General features: G+C 43.5%; 1 protein-coding gene across 1 annotated transcript; it reads left to right on the forward strand.

Annotated features, from left to right (window-relative positions):
• The first annotated feature begins 604 nt into the window (after positions 1-604).
• Positions 605-7,634, forward strand: LOC121293963 (myeloid-associated differentiation marker homolog). The gene is made up of 2 exons (XM_041217452.1): positions 605-1,750; positions 6,951-7,634. Exon 1 carries the CDS (start codon positions 765-767, stop codon positions 1,719-1,721), a length of 957 nt encoding a protein of 318 aa, XP_041073386.1. The 5' UTR covers positions 605-764; the 3' UTR covers positions 1,722-1,750; positions 6,951-7,634.
• The last annotated feature ends 5,271 nt before the right edge of the window (positions 7,635-12,905 follow it).

A 12,905-nucleotide genomic window follows, 5' to 3' on the forward strand; every position in this document is an offset into this window, starting at 1 on the left:
GGCAAGAGTGCAGAAAAGATTCATGAGAATGGTTGCAGGGATGAAGAGCTTCAGTTATTTAGATTGAAGAAGTTAAGACAATTTTCCTTGGAGAAAAGGCTGAGAGGAGATTTGATAGAGGTATTCAAAATCATGGAGGCACAGATTTAAAGTAATTTGCAAAAGAAGCAAGAGCAACAGCGAGTAGTTAAGGCCTGGGATGCACTGCCTGAGAGTGTGATGAGACAGATTCAATCGAAACATTCAAAAGGGAATTAGATTTTTCCAGTTCAGATAACAATGTGCAAGATTAGGGGGAGAATGGCACTCAGGGAATTGCTCATTGGAGAGCCCATGTAGACACGATGGGCTGAATGGCTTCTATCTGCCCTGTAACAATTGTGCTGGGAAGTGTGGAGGCCTGATTGGCGGCGGGGATGGGGGTAAATTTTGCATTTAATAGATTATTCTGGCAGCTGTCTCGTGTTGGAAAGATTCGAGTCACCTAAACAAGCTGCGGTTTCCTAAGCCTGACAAGTCGTTCGCTTCGCTGCTGTCGCGGTTACTAAGTAGGTCACCTTACATCTGATAAGACGCCCATTTCTCTCAGACTTTCCAGCGAAACAGGAAACCTTAGCGGCCAACCTTCCTCCTCTCGGCATAGGTGTAGCGGGTTTAACAACCGACTTATTTCCCATTCGGGACGGTTTCGGCGTTGACAACTGCTCGGTCCTTGGCGGCTGCGGGAATTGGGTGGGTCGGTGGGGAGGCTGTCCCGAGGCAAGATGCCGGTCAGGTTCAGCGACATGGGTAACCTGACCTCCCCGAAGGCCGTGGTCCGGCTGCTGGAGATGCTCTTCGCCTGCGCGGCCTTCAGCCTGGCGGCGGTCGGGGATTGGAGCGGGGCCACCCGGAGCGGGCCCTTCGCCACCTTCGCCACGTTCACCTGGTGCTTCTCCTTCGCCGCCACCCTGCTCATCTTCCTGGTGGAGTTCACCCAGTTCCACAGCCTCCTCGCCCTCTCCTGGAAGAACCTGCCCGTCACCCTGGCCGCCTTCGCCGCTTTCATGAACCTGGCCGCCTCCGTCACCTACCCGCTGCTGGTGGGGAGCGAGGCCCGACCGGCTCAGGCGGCTGCTACCACCGCCGCCGCCGCCGCCACCACCACCACCACCCCGACCCCGCCTGAGGCCCAGGCCCAGGCCCGGAGCGGCCTCCTCTTCCCCGTCGCCGCCACCATCGCCTCCTGCCTGACTTTCCTGGCCTACTCGACCGAGCTCCTCATCACCAAGGTCGAGGGGAAAGGCGGTTACATGGCCACCTGGCCCGGCCTGTTGAAAGTTCTGGAAGTTTTCGTCGCCTGCGTCCTCTTCGTTACCCTGGCGACCGTGGCCAGCCCAGAATTCACCGGCTTCCGGTGGTGCGCGGGCGCGCTCTGCGCCTGCGCCCTGATGTCGCTGGTTGTCATAGTGATGATGGTGGGCGAGTGTCGGGCCTGCTGCCCGGTGCCCCTCGGCCGCCTCCTGCTGGCCTTCAGCACCCTGGCCTCCCTGCTCCACGGGGCTGTGCTGCTGGCTTGGGTTCTCCACCTCCGCCGCCAAACTGACTGGCTGGCCGAGTGCCCGCGGGTGGACTGCCGGCGGAACCAGCTGCTCATGTCCACCTTTCTGATCGCCCTTAACCTCCTGGCCTATGTGACTGATTTCATTTACTCCATCAAACTGAACTGCTCCAGGAGCTGACATTCTGCCAACAGAGCAATCAGCTGGGGGTGAGATGGTTTTTTTCCTTTTCTCTCATTTATATTGTTCGGCTGTTTTCTTTCTCTCTACTTACATGACTGTCAGGAGCATTCATTACTTCCAGCCTTCCCTTAATCCATTCACACTAATTGTATAGCCACAACTCTTATGTCCCAATGAGTTATACAGCCACAGTTACTATTATACCCATGCTTATTAAATAGGTGTGTTATATAAAATATAACGTACACATTATTGAAGACACTCACACTTGTAATACTACACAGTACATTTTACACTTATTCTGCGGCCAAATGAGTTGTACATCCACAATTATTATGCCTATGATTATTAAATTAAAACATTTATTGCATTAAAGTTACATTGAAAAACATGGTCATAGTGGCACAAAAGGAAGACCTTCAACCCATTGAGTCCGTGCCGGTTCTCCGTAGAGCAATCCAGACAGACCCATTCCCCCTTGTAGCCCTGCACGTTTATTTCCCTCGTGTCCATCCAATTTCCTTTTGAAATTCCTTTTGGGAACAACTTTTCTTTGCCTACCTTATCTAAACCTGACATAATCTTGTATGCCTCTATCAAATCTCTCCTCAATTTGTTTTCTTCAAGGAGAACAATCCCAACTTCAACTTAACCTGGTATACACCTGCCTTTATTTTGGCACCCAGATTAATTATGTATTAACAGGCGTTATACACCTGCATTTATTATATGGTAACATTTATTACCTGCACTTCATTTTAAAATATAAACATATTTAATATAGCTATAGTTATACATTCTTAATTATTGTGCATCAAATATGTTACATATCTGTGTTTGTGGTATAGCAGAGTTTATAATAGATAATTAATAGTCAAATAACATGACCACTACACTATTGTACCAACTGTCCACCTAGTGAATCTGAAAGAGGTTACATAGATCATGGTGGGGTCGGGGGCGGGAGCGTTGGCTGCAGAGGCCATGAAGGCATTTCAACCCAAGGATGAGAACTTTAAATCATACAATTATATAGCATAGAATGATGCCATTTTGCCCATCGTGCCTGTGCTGATTGTTTGGTAGAGCTATTCAGTTAATCCCATTTCCACCAACAGCCCCCCCCCCCCCCCCCCCAATGCCCTTTCCCCACAGCCTGAAATTTTTTTCCCCTTATGTATTTATTAAATGCTCCTCAGAATTGTTTCTACTTCCAACATCCTTTCATGCAATGCATTCCTGAACATAACTTGGTTTCTTTAAAAAAAAGTTTCTTCCTGTTGCCTCTGTTTTTTTGCCTTAATTCTGTGCCCTCTGGTTACCAACGCTTCTGCTACTGAAAACAGTTTCTCCTCATTTACTCTTAACAAAAACCTTCATGATTTTGAACACCTCTATCAAATCTCCTCTTAAACTTGGAAAAACTCAGCAGGTCTGGCAGCATCGGCGGAGAAGAAAAGAGTTGACGTTTCGAATCCTCATGACCCTTCGACATGCAAGTTCTGTCGAAGGGTCATGAGGACTCGAAACGTCAAGTCTTTTCTTCTCCGCCGATGCTGCCAGACCTGCTGAGTTTTTCCAGGTAATTCTGTTTTTGTTTTGGATTTCCAGCATCCGCAGTTTTTTTCTTTTTATCTCCTCTTAAACTTCTCTGTTCTAAAGAAAAAAATTCCAGCTACTTCAGTCTATCCACATGACTGAGTCATACCTGGTATAGATCTGGTCATTCTCTTCTGCACCTTCTCTAAGGCTTTGAAATGCTTCCCGTTCCCGGAATTGAATAAAATAGTCCAATTGAACTTAACCAATGTTGTTTCTTAAAGGTTTCGCATAACTTCCTTACTTTTGTTCTCTCTGCCTCTACTGATAAAACCAAAGATCCCATATGCTTTTTTAACAGCCTTCTCAAATTGTCCTGCAACTTTCAAAGATTTGTATACATACACCCCAGGGTCCCTCTGTTCCTATATTCCCTTTAAAATTGTAAAGTTTTGTTTATATTGCCTTTCTTCTTCTGCTTATCAAAATGGATCACTTCACAGTCCTGTGTTAAATTTCATTTATGTTTCTGCCCATTTTATCAGTTTGTCAATGTTCTCCTGTGGTCTGTTATAATCCCCCTCACTGTTTACTACATTTCCCGAGTTCCCTGTCATCGGCAGACTTTGGAGGTATGCCCTGTGTGCTGGGACATTTAATATACGTCAAAAAGCATAGTCCTAATACTGACTGATGAGGAATGTAACTGTACACTTCTCTCTGTCTGCAAAACAATTGTTCAACACCACATTGTTTTCTGTCCCTTAACCAATTGTATCCATGCTGCCACTGTTTCTTTAATCCCATGAGCTTTATTCTCGCCAACATATTTATTATGTGGTACTCTGTCAAATACCTTTTGAAAATCCATATACACAACCTCACTACCTTATCTGTTACTTCATCAAATAACTCAAACAAGTTAGTCAAACACAATCTGCCGTTAGCAAATCCATCCTGACTTTTTAATTAGCTTATCTTTTTTTCCAAATGCCAATAAATTTTGTCCTAGACTATCTTTAAATGTTTTCCCTTCATTGGCATTAGGTTTATCCCTCAGTTTTCAAACCTCAAGTCCTCTTTCACCACTTCTGTATTGAAGGATGATTGGAAGATTGTGAGCTAAGTCTTCAGCATTTCCACCTTTTTACTTCTCTCAGTAATATAGGATGCATCCCATCTGGACTGGGTGACTTTTCCACTTTCTGCTATCCTTTTAATTACTGTACCTCTTGATAAATGTTTGGCCTATCCAATTATCAGTTGCTCCTTTACTGCTATATATACCGTCTTCTCTGGTGAAAACAGATGCAAAGTATTCATTTAGTACCATAGCCATATCCTCTGCCTCTGCAAAAATATCTTTCTTTTGACCCTAGTCAGACTTTTCATTCTTTGACTGCTATTTTACGATTTATATGTTTCTAAAATACTTTTTGGTTCCCTTTTATGTTAACACTAATCTTTTCTCATGCACCCTCTGCCCTTGCATCATTTAAAAAAAATTCTCCTGCACTCTCTGTATTCTGCCTAGTTTTCAATTGCATTCTGTACGTGATGTTTCTCAAATCTTTTGCTGTTTCATATTAATCTCTCTTACTGCCTATTTTCACGTTCATACCACCACCTGGCTTCACCCCGTTCTCAGCTCGTCTGCTGCTACAACCCTCATTCATGCCTTTGTTGTTCTAGACCTGAAGATATTATAATCCATGTTCTCCATATGGTCCCCAACTGAAATATGTTCTATTTTCCCCACATCGTTCCCCGGAACTAGATCTAGCACAGCATCCTTCCTCGTTATGCTGGAAACACACTGATTGTACTTTTGTGCACCTTTCTGGAATTCTTCCCCCTGGTCATTACACTGCTTCTATTCCAGCAGTAGATGTTAAAATACTGTAATTGAAATTCCCATTAGCACCACTCTGTAGTTCTTGCATGTTTATATAATTTATCTGAAAAATGCTCCTCTATTTCCTTCCCACTGTTTTGTGGCTTATAGTTTACACTTATTACAGACCCACAGTCACTATACACCTCCAGTTACCACTGACGTCTGATTAGAACACACCTGTGAGCAGTTCTGGGTACCACACCTTAGGAAGGATATATTGGCCTTTGAATGAGTGTAGCATAGATTTACCAGAATGAAGACTCCAAGGGTTAAATTACGAGGAGAGATTACACAAGCTAAGGTTGTATTCCCTGGAATTTAGAAGAGTGATTTGCTCAAAGATACTAAAGGAAACAGGGTGGATAAAGTGGCTGGGGAGTTTAAGGTGAGGGTTTAAAAATTAGCAGATCTTTCAGTAGTGAAATTGGGGAACAACTTCTACACTCAAAGGTTGGCTGAAATTTAGAACTATCTTCTGCAAATGACAATTAATGCTAAATCAATTGTTAATTTTTAAATCTAAACTTGATAGATTTTCATTAACCAAAGATGTTAAGGGATATGGGACGAAGGTAGGTATAATGGAGTTATGTCGGAGATCAGCCACTATCTGATTGAATCAGGGAACAGACTCAGGGAGCTAAATGGCCTCTTCCTGTTCCAATGTTCCTGAGCAGTACCTAGATGTTTAAAGTTTTCTCTTGTTTGATTGGAACCAATATTCCCTCTAACTTTTCTTTTTGTGCATGCTGTTTATTGCACTCCCAACAACACCATCTCCCACACTGACCAACAACAGATTGAAGTCCACATATTTCCCACCCCCAACCATCACTTTGATGACAGCCTTCTCACCAGCAGAACAATTACCTCATTCACAGAGCATTGTTTTGGTAAGCAAAACCCAGCAACCTCACTGAAAACTCCCCGTCCTCACTGAGCATCACATTGTAGATTGCAGCCTCCCTTCTTCCCACTTCTTCTGCTCTCCCTCCTCATCTCTTTCTCCCTCACCCCTCCCCACTGCTGTCCATCAACTTTCTGCGGGTCAGGTTGGTTGTAAAATGCTGTCAAAGTTGGGTATTAGTCATCATCAAGAATGTGGGATAAAGCAGGAATAGCTATGTATGTAAACTAAGGTCAACCACAACCTCATTGGAATGCTGAGAGAATAACGAGAGGACTGGATCTTGGCTAAACTCTGGGACAATGAGTGCTTCACAGGCATCATTAACTGTGAAAACATGCCCCTTTGTGCTTCTAAGACTCCATCTGACAACTGTCTTAGCCAAAACAAATGATGTAAGCAGGTGGTCAGTAGATCAAAACCTGAGCAAACAAGGACATTGTGGACGTAGTGTTTCTTTAATTGGATAATGTGGCCTAATGTGGTTTTGGTTGGTTAGTGATTGGTTTAATGAAACTCTATTGTTTTTGAATGATGATAAAGATATAACACTCAATTGTAGCCTTAAACTGCTGCTCAACTAAACACTCATAACATAAATAAAATAAAACCATTTAACAGAGTCCAAAAGGACTCAAAGTTATTTTCTTGCATGACTCTCCCATCTGCTTCCTTTTCACTTTCCTCTTCTTGATCCAATTCAATTATCTCCCCACTCTCTAACCCTGACTAACTTGAATGCTACACTTGGCTTTGATTCTCTATGCAATAACACAGGATGTCACCTTGTATATTTGCCCATGTACTGTCCTTGTGTCCCAGGCCATGGGTAGAAAGTTAAAGGGGGTTAGTCCTGTCTAATGTCTCCCTTCATGTGTTTCAGGTGCTTACTCTGATGGCATTGCCTGCTTGTCAAATGGTTCGATGGATGATTCCAGAATGCAGGCAGTCTCCCTGCTCCCTGATTCCCATGAATGTGGGATCTCAGATCCAGACAGTCCCCATCATTCTCTGCCACTGAATCTTGGGATTCAGACAAGACTGGCTTCTCAAGCGAAGAGTTGATGACTGATTAGAGAGTGGATGAGTTGCCTTTGTGGAACCCACCGATGTCAGACCCTGCATCGTCTGAGGAAGATGTTTACCTAGCGAGTGCCAAAGAAAATTTTGAACCCTATTTGTTTAAACTGTATCAGCTGTGGTGCAAGAGGTAGCTGTCACAGTATCTGTATAAAATGATTGTGGTCTCTAGATCAAATGTCCCTGTTTGGACGGTGTGATAAATCAGAATTGACCAGGTCAATGGGCAGGATCTGTGCCTTCCTCACAATGGGCAAGGTGAGTGCCAATCTCTGTCTCCACTAGGTGTCATATCTTGACCCTTGACTTTTGGCACTCTTCATTGCCCTGGTAATATATTTTATATTATATATTTTGTGTATATTGTATATATAAAGGTGTCTTGCCTTACACAGAAATGGTTGAGCTGAGCCCAAGGTCGACCTATTTTGTAAAATTTCCGTTTGCCTAAGCTGTAAACTGTGAACTTCTTAAAACATGTGGTGAATCCCTATCTCTGTTTGGTCATTCCTTTTTTTTAAGTTTTATTTTATTTTATTATCTTTTATTTTACTTACCGCCCACAGTCAGTGCTTGTTTATAACAAAGATTACTTCTTATGTGGGCAAGTGTTTTGTTAACATAGGTACAGTGATTTCATCAGTTGTAAAACTAGCCACTTGTCTAACCGGTCAGCCTCTTAATTGGTCTGATTGGACTCTACAGTCATCAGTGATGAAAGAGGGTGCTGTGATTGGCACTTTCAGAAACATGTCAGCTGCAAAGTACTAAAAGCATGGACTTACACTCAATGTAAGCATCTCCTCTACAGTCGGGTCTGAGAGTCTGTTAATATTCTGGGGACAGTACCATTGCACTCATGTTACTGGATTAGTCATCCAGAGAACCTGAGTCAAAATCCCACCAAGGTAGTTTGAGAATTTAACTTCAATTTTTAAAAATATTAACCTGGGAATAATATGTAACGTTGAAACTGTCAAATTGTAAATACCCAACCAGTTCATTAATCCCTTAAGGGAAGGACATCTGCATCCTTGCCTGGCCTATATGATTCCAGTGACCACACCACTGTGGTTGACTTTTAACTGCCCTCTGGAGTGACCTAATGAACCACTTGGCTATATCAAAGCATTACAAACATTGTGGGAACATCTTCACTACACAGACTGTAGTAGTTCAAGATGAAAGCTTACCATTGTCTTCTCAAGGGCAATAAAGGCTGGTCTTGCCAATAATACCCACGTCCCGAGAATCAATTATCCTGCAAATGGGAAAACTCTGCACTGATCCTTCTGTCACCCTGCCTTCCAGCCACCCTGCTTTTCTTAACTTGAAACAAAAGGAAGCAGCAGAGTTCAATCTGATCTGAAACAATCAACAGTATTTGTTACAGTCAATGAAGTATAGGAATTTGGGTTTAAAATGTTTGTGTTGAAAATGCTCTTAATTTAATGAGGGAATAATAAAAGGTGGAGAAAAAAATTTAAATCTTAGCTTTCACTTTGAGAACAGGTGAATCAGTGAGGGGATGTGCAATGTAGTGTACCATGTGTTATAAGTCACCACCTGGTTAAAAACACCGATTAGAGAGAACCTGGAGGCAGATACATTGCATTGAATGCTACCAATGTGGCTCAATGGTAGCACTCATGCCTTTAAGTCTGAAGGGCGTGGGTTCCAGTCTGTCTCCAGCACAATCCAGCCTGATGCTCACAGTGTTGTATTGAGGGAATGCTGGACCATCGAGGTGTCAGATGCTTTATTAAACTGAGGTCCACCTCAAGTGGACATAAAAGATCTCTCAGCACTATTTCAAAGAATTTTAAGGAGATTAAAAAAAATGTGTTTCATCTTTTTAAAATCTTCAATAATTAAAATCTGAAGCAGCGAGATTCAATACTTGTAAAAGTAAATTTTTGGTGGCAGAGAGGTTATTTGGAAGTAATTAAGACTTAGCACTTACCATTAAAAATTCAGTTACACTTGAATGCATCAGCCCTCCTTTGGCATGTTTAGTGGCTATCTAGTGCAACTCCTCTTCCTTCCATGTATTTGGATTTATGTTTTATTCAGTCATAGGAGGTGGGCTTCGCTGGCTGGGCTAGCATTTATTGCCCATTCTTAATTGCCCTTGAGAAGGTGGTGGTGACCTGCCTTCTTGAAACGCTGCAGTCCATGTGGTGTAGGTGCACCCACAGTGCTGTTAGGAGGGGAGTTCCAGGATTTTGGCCCAGCAACAATGAAGGAACAGTGATATATTTCCAAGTCAGGATGGTGAGTGATTTAGAGGGGAACTTCCAGGTGGTGGTGTTCCCATCTATCTGCTGCCCTTGACCTAGATGATAGTGGTTGTGGGTTTGGAAGGTGCTGTTGAAGGAGCCTTGGTAGATATAAGGAGCCTCTTATAGATGGTACACATTGCTGCTACTGTGCATCGGTGGTGGAGGGAATAAGGGAGTGAATGTTTGTGAAAGTGGTGCCAATCAAGCAGGCTGCTTTGTTCTGGATGGTGTCGAGCTTCTTGAGCGTTGTGGGAGCTACACTCATCCAGATAAGTGGGGAGTATTCCATCACATTCCTGACTTGTGCCTTGTAGATGGTGGAAAGGCTTTGGGGAATCAGGAGGTGGGTTACTCGCCACATGATTCCTGGCCTCTGACCTGCTCTTGTAACCACAGTATCTATATGGCTAGTCTAGTTCAGTTTTTGGTCAATAGTAACCCCCAGGATGTTGATAGTGGGGGATTCAGTGATGGTAATACCATTGAACATCAAGGGGTGATGGTTGGTTTCTCTTTTGTTGGAGATGGTCATTGCCTGACACTTGTGTGGCGTGAATGTTACTTGCCACTTGTTAGCACAAGCCTGGATATTGTCCAGGTTTTGCTGCATTTGGACATGGACTGCTTCAGTATCTGAGGAGTTGATAATGGTGCTGAACATTGTGCAATCATCAGCGAACATCCCCACTTCTGACCTTATGATGGAAGGAAGGTCATTGATGAAGCAGCTGAAGATAGTTGGGCCGAGGACACTACCCTGAGGAACTCCTGTGATGATGTCTGGAGCTGAGATGACTGACCTCCAACAACCACAACTATCTTCCTTTGTGCTAGTTATGACTCCAACCAGCAGAGAGTTTTCCCCCGATTCCCATTGACTTCAATTGTGCTAGGACTCCTTGATGCCACACCCTTCAAACGCTGCCTTGATGTCAAGGGCAGTCACTCTCACCTCACCTCAGGAGTTCAGCTTTTGTCCATGTTTGAACCAAGACTGTAATGAGGTCAGGAGCTGAGTGGCCCAGGCAAAACCCAAACTGGGTGTCAGTGAACAGGTTAGTGCTAAGCAAGTGCCGCTTGATAGCATTGTTGATGACGCCTTCCATTACTTTACTGATGATGGAGAGTAGACTGATGGGGCAGTAATTGGCTGGGTTGTCCTGCTTTTTGTGTACAGGACAGACCTGGGCAATTTTCCACACAACTGGGTGGATGTTGGCGCTCTCAGTGAGGTAATGGTGTATTGAAGTTTGTGAAGGAGCAGGGCAACTTGAACAGAACTTCCTGATTTCCACATTTTGTTTTCATTCATTCATGTGTTGTGGCTGTTGTTGGTAAGGTTTTTGTTGCCCATCTCAAACTGCCCTTGAGAAGTGGTGGTGAGCTGCTTTCTGGACAACTGAACGGCTCCAGAGGGCAGTTAAGAGTCAACCACATTGCTGGGGGCTGGGAGTCACATACCGGCAAGGCTGGGTAAGGATAGCAGATAAACCTGATTGTGTGTTTTTCTTACAATAAACTGGTAGGTTCGTGGTCACCGTTACCAATATCAGCTTTTTAATTCCAGATTTGTTTAGTAAATTCCCCAGTTGTCACGGTTGGATTCAACCTGATCACTCTGGCTCATTAGTCGAGGCCTCTGGATTGCTAGTCTAGTAACATAAGCAATATACTACCATTCCACATTTAGCTGAGTATGTGTGGATGCCAAAAATTGCTTTCTGATTTACTCTAATAATGGTGAGCACTGAGAGCCTCACCATTATTGCTACTGCAAAGTCCATGCATGTGGAGTTAATCCAGTCACCCAGCGAAGAGACTTTTTCCGGTTTCTTAAAGATATTTTGGTGGTGAGTAGTTTTAATCATGTAATTTGTGTTATTGAATCTTTGACCCGCTTGGTGGCCCAAAGCCAAGCTGTAGGAGGCTGCAGTGCAGTTATTATTTGATTATCTGTGATGAAATACAAAGTGGGTGTAGAAGGAATGTGATTATAACTTTATGTAAACAAAGGGAATCTCATTATTGTGGTTGTTGAGAGCTGTTAGGTTGCTGGTATTCTTATAATCTCTCTTCCCAGAAGGAACTGAAGGTTATTCTCCCCTTTAAACGTTTGCCTTTCAAACAGCCCTCTTGTATCTTGTCTCTGTTTTTAATGTTTTACTTTCATTCCCATTGATGATCTATCATTTCTTCTCTCAAGGTCCCATATCATCTGTTACCAATCAGCCCTCATTGCTGGCCCCGCCTCCCTCCCCACTATCCCTGGAGGGGTGGGCAGGTTTGCTGCTGAGGTCACTCTGGAAGTGCACAAGAGTGAGCTGAAACAACTTTCCCACCAGTTAGCCCTGGATTCTCCTCTCCCTTTCCTATGTCCCCTCTCTCATTCCTGAGAAAGCTTGCTCACAACTGATTTTCTGACACAACTGATGTAGCATAAAGTATTATTTTTCCATTTACATTTAATAGTGATTATATAAATATTGAAGATTGGAAAAATGCTGTTTGACTGAGCAGAATGGTTGGAGGTGGGAGTCATGAGATGACAACTTGAGCAACACATCCATCCAGAGTTGGCATCAGTCCTCAGGACCACTTCAGCTGGTTGGGGGCGTGGTGGGTTGGGGGTGGGAGGGGCGGGGGGGGGGGAGGAGTGTGGAAGGAAAATTATCCAGAGATCCCACTCTGCACTGAACATGGGGGGTGCGGAGGGAGACGAGGAAGATGGTGGAATGATGCTCGTGGATGATATTGCAACTAGTACTCATAGTGCACCTGCTATGAAGTGTTCCAGGAAACTTATTTTAACAGTTCATTGTTCCATGACAACGCCTCCACCAATCAGAATCCACTTGCCCAACCAATCAGCACTCTCTTTATGCAGTATAAATTGTTCTCCCGTTACGGTTGGAAAACTCTGGCGAGCTGTCCTGATGAGTACAAGACAAAAAGCTTTGATAGCATGCCTCTTTTCAGCAGCACTATTTTATATTGATCTTTATACCCACTTAAAGGTAGGCATTTCTCACTGGTGATTTTTAAAAATTCTTTTTATAACTTTACAAATGTGCCTTGAATATAAGAGATTGAAGGATGATCTCAGTGAAATCTTTCAAATATTAAAAATATCTGATAAAGTCAACATAAAGGAACCGTTTCCTCTGCTGGGGGAATCAACCTCAGGTACAATCTTAAAATTAGAGCCAAGCCAGTCAGTAGTGAAATCAGAAAGTACTTTTTCACAAAATGCCAGTGGGAATCTGGAAATCTCTTTCCCAGAAGTTTGTGGATACTGGGAGTCGATTGAAATTAGATATGGATATCAAGGCATATGGAACACAGGTAGGTAAATGAAGATGGGGTGCAGCTCAGCCATGATCTAATTGAATGGCAGAACAGGCTGGAGGAGCTGGATGACCTCCTCCTGCTCCTGTTACTAAGCACCTTCCAATCTTCAAATTTCTCTCACCAAAAAC

This window comes from Carcharodon carcharias, chromosome 22 (genome assembly GCF_017639515.1).
Source record: "Carcharodon carcharias isolate sCarCar2 chromosome 22, sCarCar2.pri, whole genome shotgun sequence".
Lineage (NCBI taxonomy): Eukaryota > Metazoa > Chordata > Chondrichthyes > Lamniformes > Lamnidae > Carcharodon > Carcharodon carcharias.